Consider the following 26,113-nt stretch of genomic DNA (forward strand, 5'->3'; position numbering starts at 1 on the left):
ATTGTTTTTTCCTGCCTCTACAGGCACTGAAGCAACCTCCAACTGATCCGCTGACCAATGCACTAGACCGGTGCAGCTGCCCCGTGTTCAGAAAAAAACAGCATACCCTCTTGGATGCCCCTGTGGAAGATAAACCATGATGTGCCTTCTACAGTGGCCCACTGCACAAAAGAACGTGATGATGTTCCCTCCTCCAGTGGAGAAAACCATACACTGCCATACATACTAGGCTTGTGCATGCCTCTAAATGTTTAAATAGCTATTGCCCTGTAATGTGTTTTTATTACAGATGTGTAGTTGCACATACTGTAGTCACATAGTCAAGTGATTTAATCTGAAACAGAGTTTGGAGGTGTTTCACTATAAATGCATCACCACTTTGTGCATGCTGGTGCCCTTTTTATCTTTTCCGTCCCTGCTCCTCAGACTGCCACTGGACCAATGTGCAGCACCGTGATGACTTAACATACATCTCACATACAAGAAGTTCAAAACAACATGTTCTCTTCAAATCAAGCCACTGTAAACCACAAAGGGCCTTTCATGATAGCTAAGATTCTTTCAGCTCCATGTGGTGCAGTTTTTCAACTCATCTCCATCTGTATGACGTCAGCTACACATTTCAAAGCACTGATTAATGGTCACTGCAATGGCTGTGGTCTTGTGACAGCAAAACAAAGCAAAAGCTACTTTTGCACCTTAACTGGAGCAAATTCACTGTTGCAGACCAATTATTTTACATTGAGAGAGTCTCAAGTGGTCCTCTGAGACAGAGGTGTTCTAGTAAATCATAGTCTTATGATGACCAAGGCTGTTGTGTTGCCAAAGCTTACCTTGTGAATTTCACATCCCTTGTTAGACCGCGTGCCTTTTGCAGTGTTTAGATCACAGCAGATCAATGAGCACTCACTCTTGTTCTGTGTTTCTGCTCGCTGTGATAACACTAGCAAAAAAAAACCTCATGCTATAAGTTGATGTCAGCTGCTGATAGGTTGGAATTTTCTCAATTTGAACTGCTGCTCAGATCACTTACTCTCAATTTACACAAAGAAAAGAAAGTGAGCATGATATTCCAGTTATCACATTTCATCTGCTATTAATAGTGTATCATTGCAGTGACTGTACATATCATAAGCTGCATGAGTGTTCCTGAAAATATCACATTACTTTCAGTTGACACACCGTATAGGATGACATCTCAGTATGAGGTTATGCATGTGTGCTATTCAAACTTCTGCCTGAAAATCTGGCATTATGGGGACATTTCCGACAAACATGTTCGAAAAGTAAATATATCAAACACCCTAGTTGACAGAATGAAGGGAAACATTCTATTAATTGTATCTCACAGATGTGTGCAATAACCCAAATTGGTGTGCTCATGCAGTAATGCTGGGAAGCACATTATATCCAGTATGCCATAGGTGTTTGCCAATTGTCAAATGAATAAAATGAGAGACAGCCAAGAAAATTGCACCTTTTTTTTTCCAAAGATACAGAGCCTTATCTGCCTTAAAGTTAAATTACTACTACAGAGGGAGAAGGCAGCCATCTACACATCCCTAATTATGAAAAGTACCTTCTTACTTCTAAAAGCTGTCTGGCTATTGCAAACAGGCTTTATAAATTCAGTTACACTATGGATTGAAGTGGGGGAAGCAGAGGGTAGGAAAATCTTCATAAAAACAGTGGAACCCGTGAAGCATGAAATAGCTCCCTCTTTCTTTCCCTCCCACAGGGGTAAAATGCTCCTCATCACCCCTGATAAAAAAATGAGGGATTAGGAAAGCCAGTGTTTTGGTCCTGTTTCAAATCAGTGCAGATTAGCTTGTCCTTCCCCTTGATAATGCACAGAAATTTCAGGGACACTGCAGAAATGGATGCAGCTGTAGGCCAGGCAATGGGCACAGAAACTCAATTGTAGGAGGGATATTGTCTCTGGCTTTTATTTGAAGCCTGTAGCATTGTGGCGATTACAGCAACACAACACCTATAAACTTCCAGGGATGAAAAAGATGAATGGTTGCTAAAAACAAAAACCAGTGCAGGGAGGAATTAGGTATGTAAGAAGCCTACAATGGAAAATGGAAACTGTTCACCCACAATGCAGCTAATGTTCTGTACAGTCTACTGCTTTGGCATCTCTCTCTCTCTCTCTCTCTCTCTCTCTCTCTCTCTTTTTTTTTTACCCCAAAAAGTGTTAAAGCGCACCAGTCTTGGTCAGACCTGTTAGAGATGTGCAAGTAGGAGCAATCATGCTGTTTCCTGTCTAAATGGATTTGTCTTACTTTGCTCCTGCTGTCTAGCAGATGCCCAGACGCTGAAAGATTGCATATAACCTTGTCCTGGGAAAGCAAATCTCCCTCTGCTGGTTCGGGCAGTAGTCCACAGAGTGACACGCATTAAACATGTATGGAAACACAGCCTGCATTTACGGATGTTTTCCCACACTAAGTGTAATCTCATTAATCATGTCCTGGAGTTCACAGGCTTTATACCACACCAATAATTTAAACAAACATCATTTTCAAAGGATGCCATTACTGTATGCAAGGCATTTACATCAAATTTACAGCCATTGCTTTGTTGGTTGAGGGGCCTGTGGTTTGTAGAACAAAGACATGGGGGTCTAGCCTCCTATTTTATCAACCGACAGAAATAATAGGGCACACACTTCCTATTTACTCCGTAAACTGGCCCAGTGATAGGAAATCAATAGGAATTTTCCTTGAACCAGAGAGGGGATAAATTGGGGGATGCAGCCCGATGTGACACACAATGGCTGCAGAAGGACATTACAGCTTATATCTGTACAACACTATCTCACAACACAGCCGCATCTGTTTAGCCTGCTCATTTCCTTAGAAGTATTGCGAGGATAACCTAACAGCGGAAGGTCATAAAGATGTAGCTTGGAGCCATCACAAGATGCTCATTTACAGACATTTACTGTATACTGCAGGGTAGCAGGCAGGAAATAAAATGAAATACACACTACAGGTGTGTACTACACATTTTTCACTTCTACTAAAACACCCAAATTTCAGTTGACAATTAGGAAAGTGTCCAAAATGTTCCAAATGTTAGATATTCATTTACCCTCATGAAAAAAGGCTACTTGATGGTGAAATAAAAATGAGAAATACTGTATTTTCTTCTCAAATTGACCATTCTTTAAAACCACATGCAATGGGCTCCTGCGCAATTAAGTGTCTTGAAAAATGTAATAATAAAAAAATCTAACTTTATGATGACTCACTTTATGATATTTTGCAAAGTGCAACACACTGTATTGAACAAAACTGTTTGAAAGTTTTCATTACAATGTTTCTATGCATAAAGGTTCTATTTTCCAGCTGATCTAGCAAGAACACGTGCTGCTTTTTTTCCCCCCTGTTGCCCAGAATTCAACCTCAGCATGCTTATTTCAACTCAGCAAAGCGCACCACAGGGAAGCACTCTTTGCTCAAGTACCATCACACCTATAATCACTCAAACAATGTGTCATTACAGTTAATTTACTATTGCTGGAATGTTAGACTTTTCCTTCATATCCCTCCATCCAAAAGGCATGGCAGCTGTGTAACATCTCAGCTCTGCTCAGCTTGGACCAGCTCAGAAGCGTGAAGGGTAGAAGACAGGGGGCATTCATATGTATGCAGGCACTGAGCCATAGAGAAGGGATATCACTGAGGCATGGGGAGAGCTGTGGGCTGCATGAGGCGTGGGGCTAACAGTGCCCTGCTGTGAGCCCTACCAGGGTAAAACAATACTGTTTATGTCTGACTGGCTTTACACTGCAGGGGTCAAAAAGGAGAGGGAGAAACACAGGGATAAATAGAGAGAGGGGCACAGGGGCAGTAAGTGTGCATAAACAACACAGACTTTTTGGTGCCTTATTGCAACACTAAGACATGCACAAAGTGCATATTAGATATTAGAAAGTTTGATTTTTTAAGGCAGCCATTTTGGAGGTCTAAAATTCGTAGGAAACACCAAATCTGGAGCCTTGTTTGGAATCGTTTTTAACCATTTGCTCCTTAAAGGTCATGTCATGGCCTACGTATTGTCATGATGACAAGCTGCAATAGCTTGATGCCAAACAAGCCTGAGATCTTTGTTCAGCATCTAAGTGCTAACAAACCATGCAATTATGATGCAGAGCTGTGTCCAATGTGATGTTTATGCTATTTTTCACATATCTTTCTTCCTCTCATACCCTAACAGGGTTTTCTTAACGTTAGTTTTATTTTGTTTATTTCACTGCGTTCTGTGGGGTTTTGTTGGCCCGATACCCAACATTTCAAAATCTATTTCAAGTAAGCTGTCTGGAATGCAGAAAGACTGCTGCCTCTAACTGGCATCATAATGTTTCATGTGTGCAGCTAAATATGACATTGTATTGGATTTTTTTTTTTTTCACTAGCTGTCAGTGATAATTTGATTACTGTGAATAAAAACAGATTTATTGACTTTGATAAAACAAAGATGGAATATGAAAAAGCTTCAGAAAGTGCAAACCTCACAATGCATTAACTGCCAATTACACAATTGTTCAACAAAGCCATGTAAAAAATGATGTCAACTGTACACTTACTGGAGACAGTATTCAGCCCATTGGTCAGTAAATGTTTTTCTGGCCTCTTTACGGTTTCTTTTCTTGCGAACTAGTCTAATGAACCCAAGCACAGTGGAAATGTGATAATGCATCCCATGGCAATGAGTGTTTGGCTGAAAATGAGTCCAGCCTTCACTTAGCCACTGCCCACCCCCCTCCCGCTTTTCTAGGTCAGAAAGATGGTGTGCCAAACCCTTTTTCTAAAATGGCTGGTCTGTGGGGCTGGACTGTCCCTTGATAGCGCCATTGTGGTGACAGGAAAGTGATTATGTATTGATCATGATCACATAGACACTGGTGTAGCTCTCTCTCTTGTCTGTGGGCAGAGAGGATAATAGCTCATGATCAGACAGGGAGACTGACAGCCCATCTCTCCAGGCAGTGCCACCAGCACTATTTTTGGACAGTACCACCTATTTGATTGAAATGCGTGTGCATGGATGGGGAATAACGCAAGAATTAAGAGGCGATTAGCGCTGTGAGGCAGAGTATTGTCAAATACAAAGTGTAGCGCTGTGCTGTAGTGTGGCAGGCCAAAGCTCTTGATAACACAGAAATGGTTGTAACGAGGTGGAGAAAACAAGCGTGTCGAGGCATCCTTTCATCCATCCATCCATCCCCGTCCGTCTATTCTCTCAGAGGAGAAGATGACATACTTGGAGCACTGCCAGTTGATTTTCCTACAGTAGTCAAAGCCAGTTTTAGATTCCTGGGCTACAGATGGGCATTTATGGCAACACTGCAGATGGGTATTAAGGGAAACCCTTAAACAAATAAGCATGCTCATAAACAACTGGCATGTGTGAACTTTTTGTCATTTGCCAATGCAGCCTCAAACCTCCCACCCCTTCATTTGTCACCATTTCCACCAAACACTCATATGATCTACAGCCCGGGCTGTGACTAAAAGTAGCAGCTCTCCTCTACCATGATGTTTGATATATATCAGGAAGATGGGAGTATTTCAGATTTCAGAGAGGCACAGTAAATAATTGCAAGGCAGGAAAAAACATGGTCTCCCCCAGCCCATCAGTCTTCATAATAAGGACTAATGCATACTCACACTAAACTGCATGTTTCAGCAGCTGAGGAACGCAGCAAATGAATCTCTGCTGAGGCTGAAAAGATCAGGATGTGTTTATTTCAGGCCCTAACGCACTTTACAAAATTAGCCTTGGCCATATACAACATGGGCCAGAGGAGGGCTTACAAAAGGGAAAAATATCTTGAAGATAAGATATGGTTGTCAGCATCCAAGAAATTGTTCCCCAGAGCCAATGATGGATAAGGGATGCTGCTCTTTTGAAGAGTAAGGGGACCGTCACACTTAAGCACTTACATTGTCATTGTTGTATTACAATTACTAGTCTTCTATAAGACAGAGAGGGAGCTGTCACAGAGAAACTGGGGACAGTGTTTGTGTGTGTGTTTGTGTGCTCGTTATATGTGTGTTTGTGTGTGCATAATGCGTGTCTGTGTGTGTACATGACATCCCTATTTCAAGGAGTTGGCTACTGAGTCTACCGCCTTTGACAAGCCCTTTACAGGAACAGCAGGAACAAAATAATTAAGAGGGTCCTTTGTTCCCTACTGATGGCTGTGACATATGCCGCCATTTTAAAGGGTTGTGTCATTGATTCACTTTAATTAGTTCATAGGAAATGTGTGCAACATGCAGATAGAGTTCAGGACTGGAAGTCGAGGACGGAAAATTGGGCACTTCACATGTTTAATTGCTCCCAAGGCATTTACAATGGCAAGGTAATAACATAGAATAAGGCAGAGTATATTGTCTAATGAACAACTTTATCATGGGTAAATGAACAAAATGTTGCTTACCGTAATTTGAGAACTCTGCCACAGGGGCAAGGGTGTTTAATGTGAATTATGAGAAAAAAAAAAGAAAGAAAAAAAAACAAGTCTCAGCATAATGCAAAACTGTGGTGGGAAATGAACTTGCAGTTAATATTTTTGCCACACTATATCAGCACTAGCTCCTGAGAGTGCTAAACCAGAGATCAAAGTTATTACTTAATACCAGAAATGAATTACTTATGTATACACTGTTGCCAAAATGCCCTTAACGAGGCGTGCAGCCCAATCCTGTTCCAGCTGAGCTGCTCAGTGGCCAGCGGTAGACAACTCCCAGTGTGTGTGTTTTCTGTGAAAACTCAGCTATGGCACACCGAGGAATAACACAACTGAACGAAAATAACAAAATCCCCCATATAGACAGAAATATATAAGAAGGGAATTCTGAAGAATGGATTTATATCGAATAAAAAAAAAAACATGTACTGCCCACTTAAACTTCATGTTGAACTGAAAACAAAGCACAGTTTGTCTGCTGGTTTCTCAAGTTCAAGCTTCTCACAGCCAGTTAGCAGTAAATGTCCGCAGTATCAGATCGTCCTGCAAACCATTTGGCAACATCAGTATGCAGGAAAGGAAAAACTAAAACAGAAGATATGTCAGCAAACTTCACTTGAAACCCAGACAAGAAAAAAAGAAAGAAAGAAAGCCACTGTGCAGACAAGAAGGAAGCCTTGCCAATTCAAGACACTGGAGCAACACCACCAAATGATCAGAAATCAACAAAGAGATATTTTTACTGCGGTGAGTGAGGCAGGCAGTTTTCAGTTGTAGTGTTGATGTTGGATTGGGATTATTTTCAGGCTCCTTAGTGATAGTTTTCGGGTCCTAGGTGAATTTTATAAATGCTAACTTTGAACAATTTGAGAGATTTCACATGAGAAATGACTGCATTGGAGTGTCTGTCTGTACTCTGATCACTGCTTTGAAGTGGGCAGGGCTCAGTTAGAAGAAGGCTGAAATCAAAATGTTGAAATATTTCAATGTAAGCGTGATGACTGATGGTGGGTGGTTTTTTCTCATGTTACCGGGCCATTGTCAGTCAAGTCTGATCAGACCACACCCACACAGTCCTGATGAAGCAGATGAGCTGAGTTTTTTTTTTTTTAAACATTTAATAAATAATTACTATGCATATTTTTGCCCAAACACAACTCTAACTTTGGTATTGTTCATTTAGACCTGAATATTTATTGTTATTGTGAAAAACCTTAAAAGCAGAAACAAAGGTAATCTCAGATCTGAGAAACAACTTAGATCTTAACGACTGAGGACTGACTTCAATTCAAAGTGAGGTATAAGAAAAGAATTATATTTAAGTGAATTTAAAAAAAAAACAACAAAAAAAACCCTGCCACTGTTAAGTCAATTTGAACATACACTACAACATAACATGCAATTAACATACACTACAACTTGCTGCAAAATGAAATTCCCATAATGAGGATCCACAGTCCCTTCCAAATGCACAGTTTACAGGTAATGCTCAGGGGTGTTTTTTAGCAATCTGTAATCGAAAAAGTAAATTTTCTGTAGGTGCCAGCGTGAACATTCACATTCTTTCAGCATGTGCTATTTTCATCTTCTGGGGGCAGCAGCAGCACTGAAGATGACGTTGCATTCAAACAAAGGACAGAGTTGGAGAGAAGCGTTGCCATCCCTCCCTCAGCAGTGACTCTCCCAGGCTGCTGCTGTGCAAGATGTTCTCAGTCGATTACATATTTTCTATTCTTACAGTCTGCAGAGGTAACATTAAAAAAAAAAAAAAAAGCATACTAAAACCTCTTAATGACAGTGGTAGCACACTGTCTGTTGGCCATATCTCCAGCAACTGGCATATCTAAGGGTGAAGTTTGACAGAGGCCCTCAACCTCCCACACAGCTGCATTAAGACACTGAGCTCCACTGAATCCAGCCATGTAGTTTGTTTTAGTGCCGAGCACCTTCTAAGTAATGCACTCTGTCATCTGGCAGCAGTCCTGGAGTGAGAAGGGTTAAGCGTGTTCCCAAAGGAGTGTCCAAACGTACTACGTGACTGGTGACTAAATATCTTCGTCAGCCGGTAAGAGTGGTGCTATGCTGCCGTCTGACAAGCAATCCATCACAGAGAACACACAGACAGAAGGCTGCATGCCATAACGTAAAGTGTCCTCACGCCAGACATGCTAAAACACATGCCTACGGTGCGCCCCAACTGACGCGCGCTGACACACACATGCATGCATATCCTTGACGGACATAGACACACAATCATGCACTTGCTAACATGCTGACAGTTCTGCAACACAGGAAGACAGACAGATGCACAAACACACTCCAAATACTGAGCAAACAACTAACCAACCCCAAAACTCTCAAAGTAGGTGGCCAACAGGAAAAAAGGGGGAAAAAAATGACAGAGGGGGAGAATGACAGAAATGGTGGAATGTGGATTTACACCCCTAGTAATCCCAAGGTTTGTTTACACTCCCAGAAGTGAAGTGAAATTTTAAAGGGCTATCTCTGTAGCGTGCTAGAGAGCAGATTCACCCAATTACACAGCAGCCCCCAGTGTGACATAGTAAACCTGCTGTAGGATTGACTGCTTGTGTGTTCGCGCGTGTGGTTTTATGTGTGTGTGTATCTTTGTTTGCGTGCGTGTGTGTGTGTGGACACCAGACTGTGACTGTGGTAAAACCACAAACTGACTAAATCCATACTGCAGTGTTGAGAGCAATACTGCTGCCAATGCTCCAATACACAAACAGCCTGAGCAAAAGAAGGCTGTGATGCCACAAATCAGTCGCCTGCATGACAGCAAGACAGGAGGGTTAAACACACACACACACACACACACACACACACACACACACACACACACAAACACACACACACACACACACACACACACACACACACACACACACACACAGTTACCAGACCTGGGTTTGGTAAAACAGAACATTTAAAGTAATACCTGTAGAAGAAATGAGGAAAAAAAAAAAAAAAAAAAGAACAAACTAAATTACAAGCTGGGCCATAAATTTTGATGACAAAATAAAAGCAGCAAAAGCATGGCAGACAAGTCTTCTATTTTTTTTTTTTTTTTTGATTTTCCCTTTATTGTGTCAGACAGCTGAGGCGTGGCAGTGACTGCATGAGCCAGGCGAAGGCTTTAGTTAATGGGGACAGACATCAAGAGGAGGGCCTTGCCTGTACTGGAGATTTGATCCTTTCGTCTTATCAGCTTCTTTTTCAAATGACCTTGCTGTACGGACTTTTATGCCTCTCTCCTTTATTCTCTGCCGGAGATTGGATGGGCCTCTCTAGTCTCAAATCTCTGCCACCTTGATGAATGTGTTTCACCCCCATTTATGTTGCATTGAACAATTCCCCTTCACTACCGGCTACAGCATGGCACATGAATCTTGGCTGGAGCCACTTGAGTATGTGCTCGCACACACATAATCACACAGAAAAAACAGCTAATAAAGACATTTGCTAAGCCCATTTTTGTTTCACTGTCATTTTTTCTTTGTTTCCCTTGCAGTTAAATTAAGTCTACACAGTCTTTTGTGGGGCAAAATGTAACTTTAAAGAGTGTTATTATGTCTTTCAATGGGATGCAATCGCTGCTTTTAATTTTAGGTACTGAGAGCTGGGTGCCTGCAGGGTCCAAATAGCTTTGGTTGGTACCTCAGACAATTAATAATGCAGACATGGAGGGATGAGAGTACAGGGGATCCTGTTCATGCTGCTCAACACTGTAAAATCACCTGAAGCATGAAAAGGAAGCACAGCCTCCAACACACACACACACACACACACACACACACACACACACACACACACACACACACACACACACACACACACACACACACACACACACACACACATGTTGTGTTGTTATCACTTGTGGGGACATTACATAGACTTACATTCATTTCCTGGAGCCTCACCCTAACCATAACCACTATTTGCCTTTTCCTAACCCTGTGCCTAATCTAACCTTACCTAACCTGTAACCCTATCCTCAGTCTGCACCTGAAAATGTAATGATTTACATTAAGGGGACCTGCATTTTGTCCCCATAAGGCAGGTGAGTCCCCACAATGTGACTGTGTAAACAGATTTTTGTCCCCACAACATGATAAATACCAGGTCACACACACACAAACACACATACACACACATTTATGTTAACTTTTGTCTGCGGAGCCAAAAGTTCTTGCTTTTTTGAAAAAAGCAGCGTGTTAAGTGGGAATGACATGCTGCACAATACAGGATACAGCAGGAAGGAGATGCAAAGGAGCAAAGAACAATGAATGCAGAGCAGGAAAAGTGCACAGAAAGGCTCTACAACACAACATTAAATATCCACAACTCTCCTCTTGAATAATTAATAGGTGAGTCACGGCTATGTACTGAAGAATGCGTGTGAGAAAGCATCCTGGCATCTTAGCAGATATGAGTAAGCATTTGCCAAGTCAGAGGTGCGAACTCAAGCCCTCCTCATTTTGCCAGTTATAGCGGATGCAGAGAGGACCTCCCACTCACCAGCATAACTTCAAACAGTCCCTTGTCACTTCTGGCTGATATATAACACAGCTGATAAGGACACACACACAGGAAAGTTTAATTAGATTACTTCCACAAATCTTTGAAATGGAACTTTTATGAGTCAAATTGAAGGATTCTCTATCAAAGTCCATAAAATGTGCCCTGTCTTCATAATTTCCTGCGGAGGTTAACAACTCAAGCTCTACTATTACAGAGCTATATCGTGCATGTGTAAACAAATGAAGAAACATCAACAACAAAGTGTTTTTTAAAAGTCATTGTCTGACACTGTAAACACGGATACGCCGTACGGTTCAGCAGTACAGCAGAGAGAAAGTGCAGTGAATGATCCCAGCTCAGTGTGTCATCTGTAGAATAGGAGGCCAATAGGCAATTAGTGAGTAAGTGTATGACTGAGTGAGAAAATGACTGTTTCAGCTGGGCTACACCAGATCTATCTCCAGTAAGATGTGATATGTACCCAGCCTAATGAATGCAGCTGGCGGCGTTTGCAGCAAACTTAACAGATCTCACAGGCAGGTGAGGTTGCGGTGGAACGCTCTGATGACACATGGCTTTTATTATTGTCAACTGCACAGTGGTTGCGCTAACTCATGTTGAGGCTTTTGCCCTTTTTGTCATCTGCACGTCACTGTTCACACAATATGTCCAGCTTCTATTAAGTCGCACATTATTATGGAGCAAAGAATTACACGTGAATAATCTACATGCTGCAATGAGATACAAAACATATAGGAATGCATCTTGAGATGTGAATTATTGTATATTGTATAAAGCAATAACACACTCAAGGCCAGGCTATACTGTGTGGTGCCGGTGGTCATACTGCAGGGTCACGGCTGAAGGCCACCTCCTGTAGATCAGTGCCAGAATACCACTTCTGTGTTATGCCGTTGAGAGGCTTTGAAGCAAAAAAGAAAAAGGAAAAAAAAAAAAAAACAGAGTGCGAAAAGCTTTATTTACACTACACAAACAAAAAGAAGTCACATAAAAGAGATAAAATCCCTTTCAGATGCATAAAAAATGCTCCGTGGCTGCTTACATGTGCAGTCGCTCCCACTCCTGCAGCATCAGAAGGGCTCTGAGCAGAGGCTATAAGCTGTGGCTTGTGCACGCACAGGGTGTGCTTTTTGACAGCTGGCTCTCTTTAGGGGTGAAAAATGAAGGCTACTCAAATCATTAACTAAAATATCAAAAGCTCAATTGAATAGCACTCCATTAACAGTGGGGCTCCACTGAAATTTTACTGAAAGGGAGACCACCAATTTTACACGTTTCAAGTCATGGTGAGAACTGCACACAATGTGAAAACAGTGGTGTTATTCTGTGGCTCAGGAGGACTTTGGTAAGCCCGAGAAAATTCTCTGCCTATAGGCGAGGAGACTCACCAATTTTTAACACAAAGCCTGCATTTCAAGAAGTGAAGTTCAAAAGATGAAGGCATTTAGCAGACATGTTGGGGTGTAACAAAAGATTGTAGAAGCATTTACTGGTGCTAGAACCACATTAGGGACAAAAAATTAGGATGTCTTGGTCTCCCCTTCACTGAATTTCCATCATTCTTTTCTCTCTCTCTTTTTTTTTTTTTTTTTTTAAATCTGTCTCATGCAAATCTCCAACTTTATGGAAGTACAATGCCACATTGATGCAGAGGTCTTTCAGAATGAAAAGTAGTGTAATAAAAGTTCCCTTCACAGTGTGAAATAATTCTTTCATTGTGCACAATCTGTCTCTGGTACTGCCTTACGATGGCATATCAGAAGCACACAGATTCAAATCAAAGACAATAGATAACGCAGGCTTTATCACCCATTTTACACCAGTAGAAAGCCAATGACAGTTAGAATTAGGGCTGCAACTTATGATTATTTTCATTATCTGATGTTTATTACTCTCAAAAAATCATTATTTGGTCACTACAAGGTCAGAAAGCACTAAAAAATACCCAATACAATTTCATTTAGCTCAGATCTTAAAAGTGTGTTTTGGACTGCTGGCTGAACAAAACAAGCAAAGAAAAGTAGAGCATCTTTACAGTTGAAGGAACGAATTTGTGTCAGCTTTAGCTACAATAATGTGAGACAGTCCGGCTGTAAAACTGTTTACACGTTGACTTATTTTCAGAAAGTAATTCAGAAAGTCATTCATTCATTTATCAGAAGGAATTACAATGTCTTCAGCTGACACACTGAACCGGGATCAGTCCCCCTTCTCCCCAGTAGTACTGCTGATGGGAGGATGCTGTGTCCTTGTTTTCACTCTCAGATTGATTAACTGACCTTGATTCAATGATCAGCAGTGTGTGACAGTATGACAGCGAAAGATGAGTCTTACATGCTTACAGGCTGCAAAACCTTTCATTACAAACATTAATTAAACAGAACAGTAACCTGGGATGTGGCAGGTTATGCCATTTTGACAAAAGGTCTTTTCATGTATTAATTCTAGCGCTGCAGCCTCACAAATCTAAAAAAAAAACAACAACAACAAAATGCATTCAGCCAAATAGATTTCATTTTTAAGCTTTGCGTCCCTCATGTCCCATTGTGCCACTGTTGACCCTGTTGCATGAAATCCATTTAATCACATCCACTCAGCGCGACAACACACACGGTGGCATTTGTGACAGCCTTGGCTATTCGTATCCTTCTCCTCATCATCACAAATACATGCACACAACAACTTACACACATGCTGTGACAAACAAATTTGCACACGCTCTCTAATTTACCTTCTCTTTCATGAACTTTGTTTGTTATTTAGCTTTTCATTTTTCTTCTCTTGCTATTTCACGGGCACAGAAAAAAAGAGCCAAGTTTGTTTGAGAAACGACACTGTGGCGAAGTAGAGGTCTGCTTTTTGTCCTTAGTCTCATTGAGAGTCTTTTGCTATTCATTGGGGCAAGGCAGCCAGGCCAGCAAGGGAGGCAATCTTATGCAGATCACATTGAAGGGCTTCATTACCTAGAAGCCAGCTACTTTTTGTTCTCCCTCAAGGGAAGAGTGAGAGAGAGCATTAGCTTAGCAAAAGAGAGCGATGGCAAGCAAAAGGCAGGGAGAGCGGGGGGGGGGGGAGTAAAGGGAGGAGAAAAAAGTGTGTGCATGAGAGAAAGAAGGAATGACTTACAAAGAGAATGCGTCTCTGCGGGCTACACAGGGGAGCAGGGACAAATTACACCTGAACAGCATCTTTGCGACTGCATGGTGGCTTTATGCTAACACAGACAAGGTATGTGTTTTAGTGCACGTGTGCACTTGTACGCACTGGTGTGTGATCTGCTTGTGTGCATTAGATACACATTTATGTGTTCAGTGTGTACATGTATGCCCGCCTGCATGCTCCAGAAAAAAAAATAATGCCCCAGGAGGCTCTAAAAGGTTTATATTACTGTATCTGGACCATTGACTGATGATGTTACATACATAATTCAGAGGTACATTGGATAATAAATAACCTTTGATGAATTAGTAATACACATTTGTATTTGATACTGAGCAGCTGTGACTGTATGTATGTTCTGATATGTTGTGGTTTTTACTCCTGAAAAACACATGTGTTGGCTGGGGAACATCTGACGTGCTTTTTTTTTTTTTTTTTTTTCTTATTTAGGCTATGTAATGGCTAAGTGTGAAACAAAGAGATGCTGAATTAGCAATGACTCTCTGTAAGCTGCTGGGTGTTGTGAAAGGCAGCAGTTAAGACGAATGGGTACACACAAAGAAAAGAGTTACTGTGTTATTGACAGGTGACAAATATGAGGTGTGAATAAAAACAAGCCTACAAATAAACCCACACACAGGGAAATGCACACACACACACACACACACACACACACACACACACACACACACACACACACACACACACACACACACACACACAGATGCACAAGTGCAGATGCTGTTGCCAAATGAGGTGAGATAGATAGGAGTAGCAGGTTATTTACAGAGAAACTCCAGCATGTCAGTTAAATCCTTTCTGCCTCGGAGGCTGTCCTATCCCCATTTAGCACGGCCACAGAAAAGGGCAGGCTGGCACGCACGCTGCCTGGCAGTTAGACAGGCCTGAGAGAGTCAGAGCCTCGGCCAGGTTCACTGCTCTGACCCCCTCTCACCCCAGCTCAGCCTGTGAGTCGCCCACCACCATCACTGCAGCCACTGCCACGTCCCTGCCCAGCCCAGGAGCGTGCTCGTCAGATGTGCCCCGGCCCAGCACTGGCCCAGCTCTGGCCCAGCTGCCCACTATGTTAAAGGGCCAGGGGCCCCCTGCCACTCAGTCCATCTGCCAAGCTGCAGACCAGAGTCTAGGATCAGAGAAGAGAGAGACACAAACACCAGACACCCTCGCTTTTAGCTCTCTGCTCAAAGCTCAGCAGAGAAATGCCAGATAAAAGATGCACTATAAATGTGCTTCTTTTACTTATGTGGGTTGCTGTGACCCTGAAATACTGCTAGGGTTTATTCAAGTTAAACTACATTTAATGCATTCAGACTCAGACTTTCCAAGAACAAGATATGTTCAAGATTTACTGTAAGATCAGCATAGTACAACAACATTTTTAGGTATTTCAGGGAAGGGGATTTTTATAGATCATCTGGCCCAAGTGGAGCATGAAATGCTCTCAAAATAGCTCAGCTTTCAGTGTATTGATCTGGAAGATGCCAAAGTGTAGAACACCAAGTGAAGGATGTGAAATCAGGGATAGATAGATAGATAGATAGATAGATAGATAGATAGATAGATAGATAGATAGATAGATAGATAGATAGATAGATAGATAGATAGATAGATAGATAGATAGATAGACTTATTGATTTAAGACCCACCCACCCACACACACACACACACACACACACACACACACACACACACACACATTGAGATGAAACATGCAGCACAATTCGACAATGTTACCCTTCGTGTAGGATTATGTAGCAGTGTATCACTTATAAAACTGGCTGTGTATTAAATCATCTGTGATCACAGCGAGCTTTCCGCTGTATGTTGGAAGTGTGAGTTCTCTGATGAAGGTTTGCATCTTGCTCATTTCCATACGTCTCCCCTTGATCAAGTCTGCTCATTTATCGTCCAAATCTGTGATGACAAGCCTTTACTTATTTTCCCAGCTGCCGCTGGTGATGAGAGCGTAATCAGAAACATCATTAAGGCCCCAAATAGACGGCTTTGCCTGTTAGTCCTGTTATCCACACCCATAATAACTCCAAAAATGCAAATCAACTCCAGGTAATCTATTAATGTCACTTCAATTTTATGTCTGCAGTCCAATTTAGCAAATCTTGACACATTTGGCAGGGATCTGTGCTGCCATACAGGTACTCATTTTGCTGGGGTTTCAGAGAGTACGGCCCGTGCGAAGAGGAGAGGGGCCATCTGTCTACGCGCCTGTTTATTAATCGCCCTGATAATGAAGCACACTCGCAGTCTAACACTCCTGGGGCATCTCTCACATGAGTTCCATCCGGAAAAACAACTTTCAGCAAGTTTGTTTCGCAGTGTAGCAATTATTGTCATTCACACCCCCCTTAGCGCAGGGAGGACGGTCTAGCGACCTTCTTCTAATTACCTGAAGCGTTACTTCAAGCAGACTTTGTAATTTCCAACTACATCACAACCCCCTTGTTAGCTGCAGAAGGGTAGCAGAGCCTCATAATTCCAGCATATGGTAGACAAACATATGGGGGAATTTGTCAGCTTGTACTGGCCTTAAAGTCGAAGACCCCATTAACAGGAAAACAGGATCTACTAATCCTCTGAGATCTGTACAATCCATGCAAATGAACTGTCATCATGGCCAGGCGTGCACAAATATGCAACAAACTCACTTTTAATTGAAGCGTCAGGGAAAGATAATCATCCAGAGAATACACAGAACTTACAGTGTGAAACTATGGACAGGTAGGTATCAAATATTAATTTGATTAAACAAATTGATAATGATTATTATTTTTATCCTTTAATTAAAAGAAAAGGTCACATGGTTCTTTACTTGCCTGAAGATTAGAAGCAGATGAAATTACACAACCCCTGGATTTGTAAAACACATAAAAAAATTAATTAAAATATCTTATGTGGTTAAAGTTGCACAACTAATGTTTTTTTTTTTTTTTTTTAATTGACAATGGATCAAATGAGTATATATGAGCGATGTGGAAAGAGATCTAACGCTGCAGTTCCCCACAGTACTACACAACCTGGCCTCCCAGGAATTATATTTGCAGTACACAGAACAGCAAATATCTTTTGCGAAGGCTAACCCTACAATTAAAATGTCACAGTCATGTAAGCGGAAGTGAAAATAAGATTAATTTAAGTTGGAACATTATTAACAAGTTGATATCAGTGTCCCCCTTGGCATCAACTTGAAACATTTCTTTCATGTATTTGCTTGTGTTGTCTGTATTTGCAGAACATTCCTTTATGTCAGCTACAGTGTTAGCTACCAGACATAGTGGAGCATTTTGCAGCAAAAGAGACTTTTTCAGTAAATTGTGCATAGGGACAGAGGTAAAAGAAGAGTGAGCACTTGAGTTACATTTCCCAGGTGGCCAGAGACAAAACTCAGAATGAAGGCTAATGTTACTCTGCGTCAGGTGATGTGTTAGTTTTACATTACATTGTTCCACTGTCCAAGTAAAAATGGCCAAAATGACGCAGCTTTAAAAACACAATTCTCCACCTGTATTCTGAATTTGCTGCGGCGTTTACATTGTGGAGATGCTGCCCCCCCCCAACAAACACACACCTTGACAGCAGCACCATGTAGTCATTCAAGCACAGCGGTCACAAAATCTCTGCAGACAACAGACTTATCCCGGCTCCTTTCACTAATGAGATCAAACTCTGCTCTGACTGGAAGTCTCTCCTGCAGTACAGCCACCACCTTTTGCTCTCCGTCTCCTCTCATTGTTGCACTGTACTTTGAGAGACGATCCACTAAACAATTAAAATGGTTGTCACCTCCGTTCTCAGCCATTCAGGAAAATGAAAGTCAGAGAAAAGTCACAGAAAGCTACACATCTTATCCGACTGGCCCTTTTAAAGGGAGAACAAAAGGTCTTCCTCCTTCATTTCCCATTAACCTCTATGCTCCTCCGCACACAGGAAACATGGCGACCTCAGTGGCCTATGTCACATATCTCATCCAGCTGTGGGGAACGCTTCCTATGGGGGGATGGTGACATTCAATGAGGGGGGTTCCTATCTAGCCGCAGTCCTCGACAGATAAAAGGGGAGTGTTGATATTTGTCTCTAGTCTCACTGATTCAGCATGGATACACTCTTGATAAGCGAGGAGCCGGTAAGACATTGATGAAGTCTGGAGTGGAACTGACAACCTCTGTAAGTGGATAACATCGTCAAGAGAACCAGCCCGGTGTGGTCTGGATTAGATTTTTGATTATTCGATGCAGGTAGCTCCTCTCTGAGCAGAAACACATCAGCGCACTCAGCATTGTCTCAGCTCCATCGTCTGAAACACCAGATAATGCAGCGTCTCTTAGCATGTGCCATAATTACATTTTAATGCTTCCCTGTTTCACATCGCGGTGGAGATTTGCTCGTATCCAGCAGGCTTCGCCAACATCCGTTTATTTACTGCTCCCTTTCCTGTGGACTTTATTAGTTATCCACTGCTCAGCACACTTCTAGTAATCCACTGAGTCCTGCACAAATTCTCATTTCGGCATGATAAAGATGAAACACCACTGTAAAGAAACTTGTGATTTATGGATATGAGGTGAGAGAGATGAATGACTTATTGTTTGTTTGTCCGGAGCATCTGACTCTTCCCATAAGCCCATGAAAACTTAACAAGAGGAAAACTAGTCGCTGAAAGAAAAGCCTTTCAAGCAAACAACTGAGCATTCGTGAATGTTTAATTAATCAGTAGTGACAAAAGGGAACAACAATCAACAAAGGGATGCCGATTTCCATTTCTTATGCATTATTCCCACTGACAAATCACAGAATGCTGTCAACTACCACTTTGCTCTCTACCCCATCACTATGGCTGTCCCTGCTCTGCACTGCGAAAACCCTCAGAGAGATACAGTACATTTCAACTGAGATCTAAAACAATGAGCAGCAGGGATCAAGTAACAGAGTTCAGACAACAAGGGTTCACTGTTATTCTGTGTTTACACAGATTTTTTTTGCATTGTGTTTTGTTCCTTTTTGCTTCCGCTGCTGCCGCGGCACATAGGAGTCAGCTGCAATGATCATGAGAAGCTGCGGCTAAATCAGCATTAACTCAAAGAAGTACGCAAAGGCTATAACCTACAGATGGGATTTAAGATTCCATTACATACCTAACGCCATCTGCCCTAGCATGTTCTGTCATCTTTGTGACAGGTAACAAGCAGAAGCTTGATGAGGAAACACAATAACAAGCGCACACCGCCCAACAACAGACCTCAGCACCCTCACTGAACTCCTCCAATGTCAAAACGCCATAAAGACACACTATGATCTCCTTCCTGCTACTGATGGAAACTGTTTCTACAAGACTCCTACTGCTCTGGGGTCAGTGGTGAGGCTCCCCTGAAGAAAAAACTCAGTGTACAGATGCACGTATAGGCTTCTGCCAGACCCACATGAGCAATACATTTGAGTTATGTGATCATCACACAGTGGTCATTTAAATGCATGGATGGAAGAAGAATGTGAATATATGAATACATTAGCATGAAGTGGAAAGTGTTTGCAGCGGTTTGTGTACCAGTTTGTGGGGGATTGAAGAACAGTAGCCTGTGGCAATTAGCATCAGTCAGTCTTGCCATGCTAAGTGATACTTTGAGTGTAAATGCAGACCCTTTATACTTTTATTTGGCTTCTTCTAATTTTCTCTATGATTAAACTAAAACATTTGAATCTTGAATTCAAAGCTATCTATATGCACACTTTGTTGGTGAGGTTTATTAAGCCTTGCTGCAGTTCTGAGAAGAAAAAAGGTCAAAAGACCTATTCTGGATGCTTCTGATACAAAATAAGGTAGCCCACAGTGGTTCCTGCCTCTTGTCCCTTTCCCACAGCTTCTGCCACCCATAAAATATTACATTGTGAGCTGTCTAAAGTTTCCATAAATATTTGATTGTAGTGATCCCGAGATTATATCACATGAAAATGTTAAGGAATGCAATTAAAATTCCACATATTCCAAAGCACTATACATCAAAAGATAGCATGGTTCTTGACCTACGCAAAGTGGAGAATAGCATTTTTTTTAAATGTCCGACAGACAGCGAGTGCTGTATCTATGCATGTCTGATGTTGGAAAGCTGCTTGTTCAGCTGCAAGTTGTTGTATAAAAGAGTTTTAGCATGGCTCTCCTGGTGTGGCCCATTTAATTTTACAATACAAGCTCACGTTTTACATTTTGTTTGGTGGACGTCTTTGTGAGTGGGCTGTTTGGTAGAGGATGTCCCACCAGCATTACACAGCCTTCTGAAGAGTGTGCTGACACTGGCGCCAGTTGTTCAATGCAGCACGGAGCTATGGGTGAAGTTCTAGTGATTTGATTTGATTTATCGTTCTTGTATTTTCATTTGCCAAGATACTCATAGCAAGCAAGCATGTAAATAGGCATACTCATTTCCTCTTGTTCTTATTCGCTCATTATTTTTATGCAATAGCCCATTAGAGATCAGCCGTCTCTGAAATCTCACACACTGATTAGGCTGCTGTGTACGGCACAGAGCTGAGAGGAAGTCTGTCTATTGTGACTCACCAACAGCAGACATTTCTGGAACAGAGGCTCGGTACGGGCCTTCGACAAACTGCGGCGGATTGTCGTTAATGTCCTGGACTTTGATGATGAACTCAGACGGTGGCTCCAAGGGCTCATCTGTGTCAGCATTAATGACCTGGGCTGTTAGTGTGTACTCGGCCTTCTCCTCGCGATCCAGCCTCTTCATAGCATGAATGTCGCCTGTTAACTCGTTGATGGCGAAGATGGTGCCTGCCCCCTCACCTGCTAGGACGTACTTGATCCTCTTGCCACCCACATCCAAGTCTGTGTGTAGCTGCAATCAAAAGAAAGAAACAGAGAAAGTTAAAAGGTGCAGCAGAGTTTGGTCGCACTGTGCAAACAGACACGGGGGGCTTTGATGAATGAGTCGATATGGTCAGCAGATTCCAGAAGTTTTCACTATGTAAATGCGGATAAGTGTACAGCATGACTGTAATATGTTGTTTTTGCTGCTGTGCTTTGCGGCAACTAGTGTAGCAGGGATACTGAACGTGGCGCAACATAGCCTACACTTTGTTAAATGAGGCCCACTGGGGACAATAACGTTATAAGTAGCACAGGAAATGGACCTTAGCCTACATTGCTCCTCGTTATACATCGCAAATACATCATACAAACACACGTTGAGGGGGATATTGCTCCCTACAGTCTGAAATTCACAGAACAAAGAGGTACTTTGAATGCGCATTTCATAACACAGCAAGAAGAGAAAAGTATCAGAATCCATAAAAAATTAAAGAGGCAACTCTGCACATGATGATTCATGCTCACAAATAACTAGCCCCAAAGTTACTGGACGATACTGCATGTTCCTCATTATTTTTGTAATTACAGTTTCATTAGTTCACTAAAGCTGCATTATGTGCTAGGCTGAGTGGTTGGCTCCCGCTTGCCGCATGGGCTGAGTATAACTAATGAGTCTGACAATGCTACATAAGGCTGTTGAAACATCTGTGGACAAGAACGGGTAAAAACCTTCTGCCGTTTCAAGTTAAAAAGGTAAATTGGAAGGGCAGGAGATACAACGGTGTGGAAAGAAAGAGGTCAGAGAAAAAGAGAACCACCAGAGCTTTGACACGAGGGAAGCAAGGAACTTTGCTTTTATTCACATAAACAGAAAGAGCACTTCAACTGTATGGTACCTTTCATATAAGCCTCTTGATCCCCAAGGTGAGTGACTTTCAGAGGGGAGGAGAGAGGGACTGAGTAGAACATTTACAAATCCAACAATGTTCAGTGTTACTGTGACATGGCTGGCAGCCCTCTTCTTTTCAGTTCCTATTTTTGTTAGTATACATGCCTCTCAAAAACACACAGCCGCACTCAAATGCACACGCACGCACGCACGCACACACACACACACACACACACACACACACACACACACACAAAACCAGGCATGCTTCAAAACATTTGTATTCAGCAGCTTTAATTTCATTTCCTGCCACAGTGTTTCAACAGAGATTCCTGTGGGAGCGTGGTTAGGGTGCAGAATCGCAATGTAAAAATCTGTCGGTGAAAATCCCGACCTCTAAACCCCCCGCAATGTTTTTATAAGCCAGCTTTTATGCATATACTGTCTCGGAGGTGTTGTTTGCAGACACTGACAAAGCACATTCACTTAAATTGTCACACCTTGCACTTTTGTTTTCCTAATTGTGCCATCATTTCATATGAATGATGTAGCTCATTAACACAAATGCCTCGCAACATCCTGCACACTGAGAAACTCTTTAAATGAGCTAAAATTAATGATGGTCTGTCACTGTTTTTTTTTTTTTTTTTTTTATCCCACGTGTGATTTCTTGTGCAAAGTGGTGTGCCTGCAGCTCAGCATATATGACTACATGTGTCTGTGTTCCGCTCATGGGGGTGCAAATTGACTATTTAAGTTTGCATACTGGTTTTGGTTGTGACATATATCAGACAGATTTTTTTTTGCAGCGCATCAACATTTTAATCCCTGTGTGCTTGGCACTGACACTCCACTTCCTTACTTATACTGTCAGGCGAGGTCACCCATGTACAAATGTATGCACAGATAATTTAGAATACATCTTTTCATTCCAAGCCTGCTTCAAGGTCAAAATGATCTGTCAGACTACACTCTTAAGTGAGTCAGGGAAAGTTTGAACAACAGCTCCATGGCAACTGTGCAAACTGAGGATCGTGGGACACGGTCAAAGGCTCCAGAACAAGTGATCAAGTGGACCTTAACGTTGAAACTGCTCGTCCCAAGGTCAACAAGCACAATAACATTGATGAGGTTGCAAAACTATATACATGCATGCAGCTAAATGAATGAGAGAACAATTTTTGACATGGAATAGAATTTAGGGTTGAGTCTGATGCTCTGGCTGTTGATTTGTATTCATCATGCCATCCTGAAATTTGTTTGTTGAGTGTGAGAAAAGGGAAATAATGAAAAAAATACAATAGATAACAGACGAAAAAAAAAAAAAAAAAACGCTAAAGAAGCAAGTTATATGGTTGGATACCAACACTCAACTTCTATCAGATTGTTCCAGATCTCAACCAGTTTTGTTTGTCCTCCGTTTGGAGCAACTGAAAGACTTGTGCCAGATGAACTGAAGGCTCTTACTGATTCATACATTATAAATGTCAAACAGGTTGAAGATCATGTAATGCTTTATAAAGCAGTAATGTTGAGACTATGAAACCAAGGACAAGCCAAGCATAGAAAAACATTCATCATGTCAACATGAAAAGCATGCCAATGCATATCTACCACACAAAAGGCTTACTGCACTGGATTCATCTTTTTATGGACAGTTGGAACTTGTGATATCGTAATTACATTATCACCTTGTCTAGGTAGCACATGCAATGGTACATCGCGGCTGACAATTTAACAAAAATTACAGGTGGATGAACAAATCCTCTGCTTAAAATAAATGGCACAGGGTGAGCTCTCTTTTCAAACAGTATAGTCATGGAAAGCCAGCAATCATCACTTTGCCGGAAACTGCAACTGTTCTTTCACTGAAAGCTGAGCTGGCTGTAACCAGCTGCAGTTCTTAACAGTGATATCTCCTCTATGCCCTGGTCGCCCACTTCTTTGACAGCCTTCGCATTGGAGTGCACAAATGGTCATCAAAGAGGACAATTACTTAAGGGGAGGAGAGAAAGTCTGTCACAGGTCCCTGTCATTAACCAAGTTGCCTGGGCAACTAAAAGAGCACCAACAATCAGTGACATGGACAGTGGCATTCAGGAAACAAGCAAATAATGGATAAAAGCATACTGTAGTCATGATGATTATGTGTTACCTCACAAAGTGGAGTCACAAAATACCAATCCAGTGAGAAAGGAGTGAAGATTGTTTAGATACACAGATCATCGTCATGCCCATATTTATTTTGTATTTGACTTGTAGCAGTGGTAAGAGTTGTTAGTAGCCTGTCCTCCCTGTTTGTAACATCTGCAAAAGACCTTTCGATTCACTGAATAATACTGGAATATACCACAGCCATGATCTTATAGTTTCATTCTTGCAACCAAACTAAACAATTGTATTATTGTATTAATGTGAAGAGAATCTCTCATAGAGAGGAAATGATTCAGCGGGTGTGCACAGACTGGGAAAGTTAATGTGGCTCCTGCCTTAGCTACTGCACTATGGCGGTTGAAAAGACAGACATCCACATATTTTGAAGCTGCAGTTCAGAATGATAAGGGAAGCCACGGCAGACTGAAGAAATACTCTTGTGCACGTCCATGGGCACACACGTGCACACCTCCATTTGCCAACCACAACTCCCAATCAGGGGCTGCACAGCACTGCTTATTCTGTCAGTGGAGGCGGAAATATGCCAGTCCCTACTTTTACAGCAATCACTTGAGCAATCACTGTGTCCTAATGAGGAAGATTCCAGAGATTCTACTTCAACCCCCAAAACCTAGCCCCCGCCTCAAGCCTGGGTTCCATACTTAAGTACGGCCCTACAGAGGGAACTAATGATTTTGCTCCTTGTCAGGGCAAATGGTAGACAGGACATGTCCTCCTCCTCTTTATGTAACCAGTAGGACTGGAGAAGAAGAGGCAGACTGAAGCAAGGAGCGGGAGGGAGGAGATGCTGTCACTGTGATGCAGCTTGTCAGCTACTGTCTGCTCGAACAGACTGCACACAGTACGTCGGACTACCTTCTCCAGATTCCTCCTCAGCTAGTCCTCAGAAAAGGTCAGAGATGACTCCTTTTGCTCAATGTACAGTTACACACACACAGTAGACTGGATGAACGCTATCTGTGGAGGAGGTAGAAGTCAGATGAGTAAAGTTACCACTGCAACAACGTAAAAGTGCTCCTTTCCTGCAGACAAAGTTCTACTAAAATGTACCTCAAGCTTCAAAAGGACTTGAAGCAAACTCTGAGAAATGGCCCCTGTGACTGATATATTAGTGTGCAATGTATGGCATTATTGGATTGTCAGTTCTGATAAAATTGTGTGAGTAGCATTGTACTATTGTATTTTATATACACAGTTAAGTAGTTTAAGCCAGTGAATGCCAACCTATGGGTCCAGGCCCACCAAAGGGACACAAGATAAATCTAAGGGGTCATGAGATCATTTATGGGGTTGGAAAGGAGAAAAGACAAAGCGCTATTTAGAAAATTTGCATTCATATTTAGGACTTTTGTATCATCTTTGAATTTCTTTTTTGAGAAGTGTTTGATAAGTTGACCCTTTTGAGACTTGAACAGTCATTCAAAGTAAAGTCTAAGAAGTTTGGGCCAGAAATGTCAGATAAAAACAGATAACTAATACATATCTGAAACATACAACAAGACGTACCAAGTACACTTTGCTTCTATGGGTATATTCTTAATGTAAAATCTAAATGTGGCAACTAGCAGCTCTCAGATAAGTGTAGTGGGGTAAAAAATTTAATATTTCCTGCTGAATTGTAATGCAGTAGGTATAAAACAACATAAAATAGAAATATTCAAGTAAAGTATTGTACAAGTACCTGAAATTTGTACAGCACTTAGTTTCTTTCCTCTGCTGTTGTTTGTAACATTATGCAGCATTGGATGTAACTTAATGTAGCAAATGATGCAAACTGGCAAAGATCTAGAGGAGCATGAAAATGTGCTGTGTTTTGCATCCTGATGTGGCAAAGATGACGAGTTTGTTCAGCCAAGGCCGCATGACCAGACCGTGTAACCATACTGCAGTAGATAGAAGCGATCTACCACATTAAATATGTAGTAGATTGCATGTTGTTATGTAAAATGAATGGGAACCCTGAGGCCATGTGGACTAGTTTACA

The 26,113-nt window shown here is 41.8% G+C and overlaps 1 protein-coding gene across 2 annotated transcripts in view; it reads right to left on the minus strand.

Moving 5' to 3' along the window:
• Positions 1-26,113, minus strand: part of cdh8 (cadherin 8) — a 91,477-nt gene that overhangs the window by 35,506 nt on the left and 29,858 nt on the right. For both annotated transcript variants that reach the window (XM_070994122.1, XM_070994038.1), the window contains exon 3: positions 20,799-21,093. In XM_070994122.1, coding sequence (XP_070850223.1) covers positions 20,799-21,093 — 295 coding nt within the window. The remainder of the gene's footprint in view (positions 1-20,798; positions 21,094-26,113) is intronic.

Source organism: Chaetodon trifascialis, chromosome 1, assembly GCF_039877785.1.
Source record: "Chaetodon trifascialis isolate fChaTrf1 chromosome 1, fChaTrf1.hap1, whole genome shotgun sequence".
Taxonomy (NCBI): Eukaryota; Metazoa; Chordata; class Actinopteri; order Chaetodontiformes; family Chaetodontidae; genus Chaetodon; species Chaetodon trifascialis.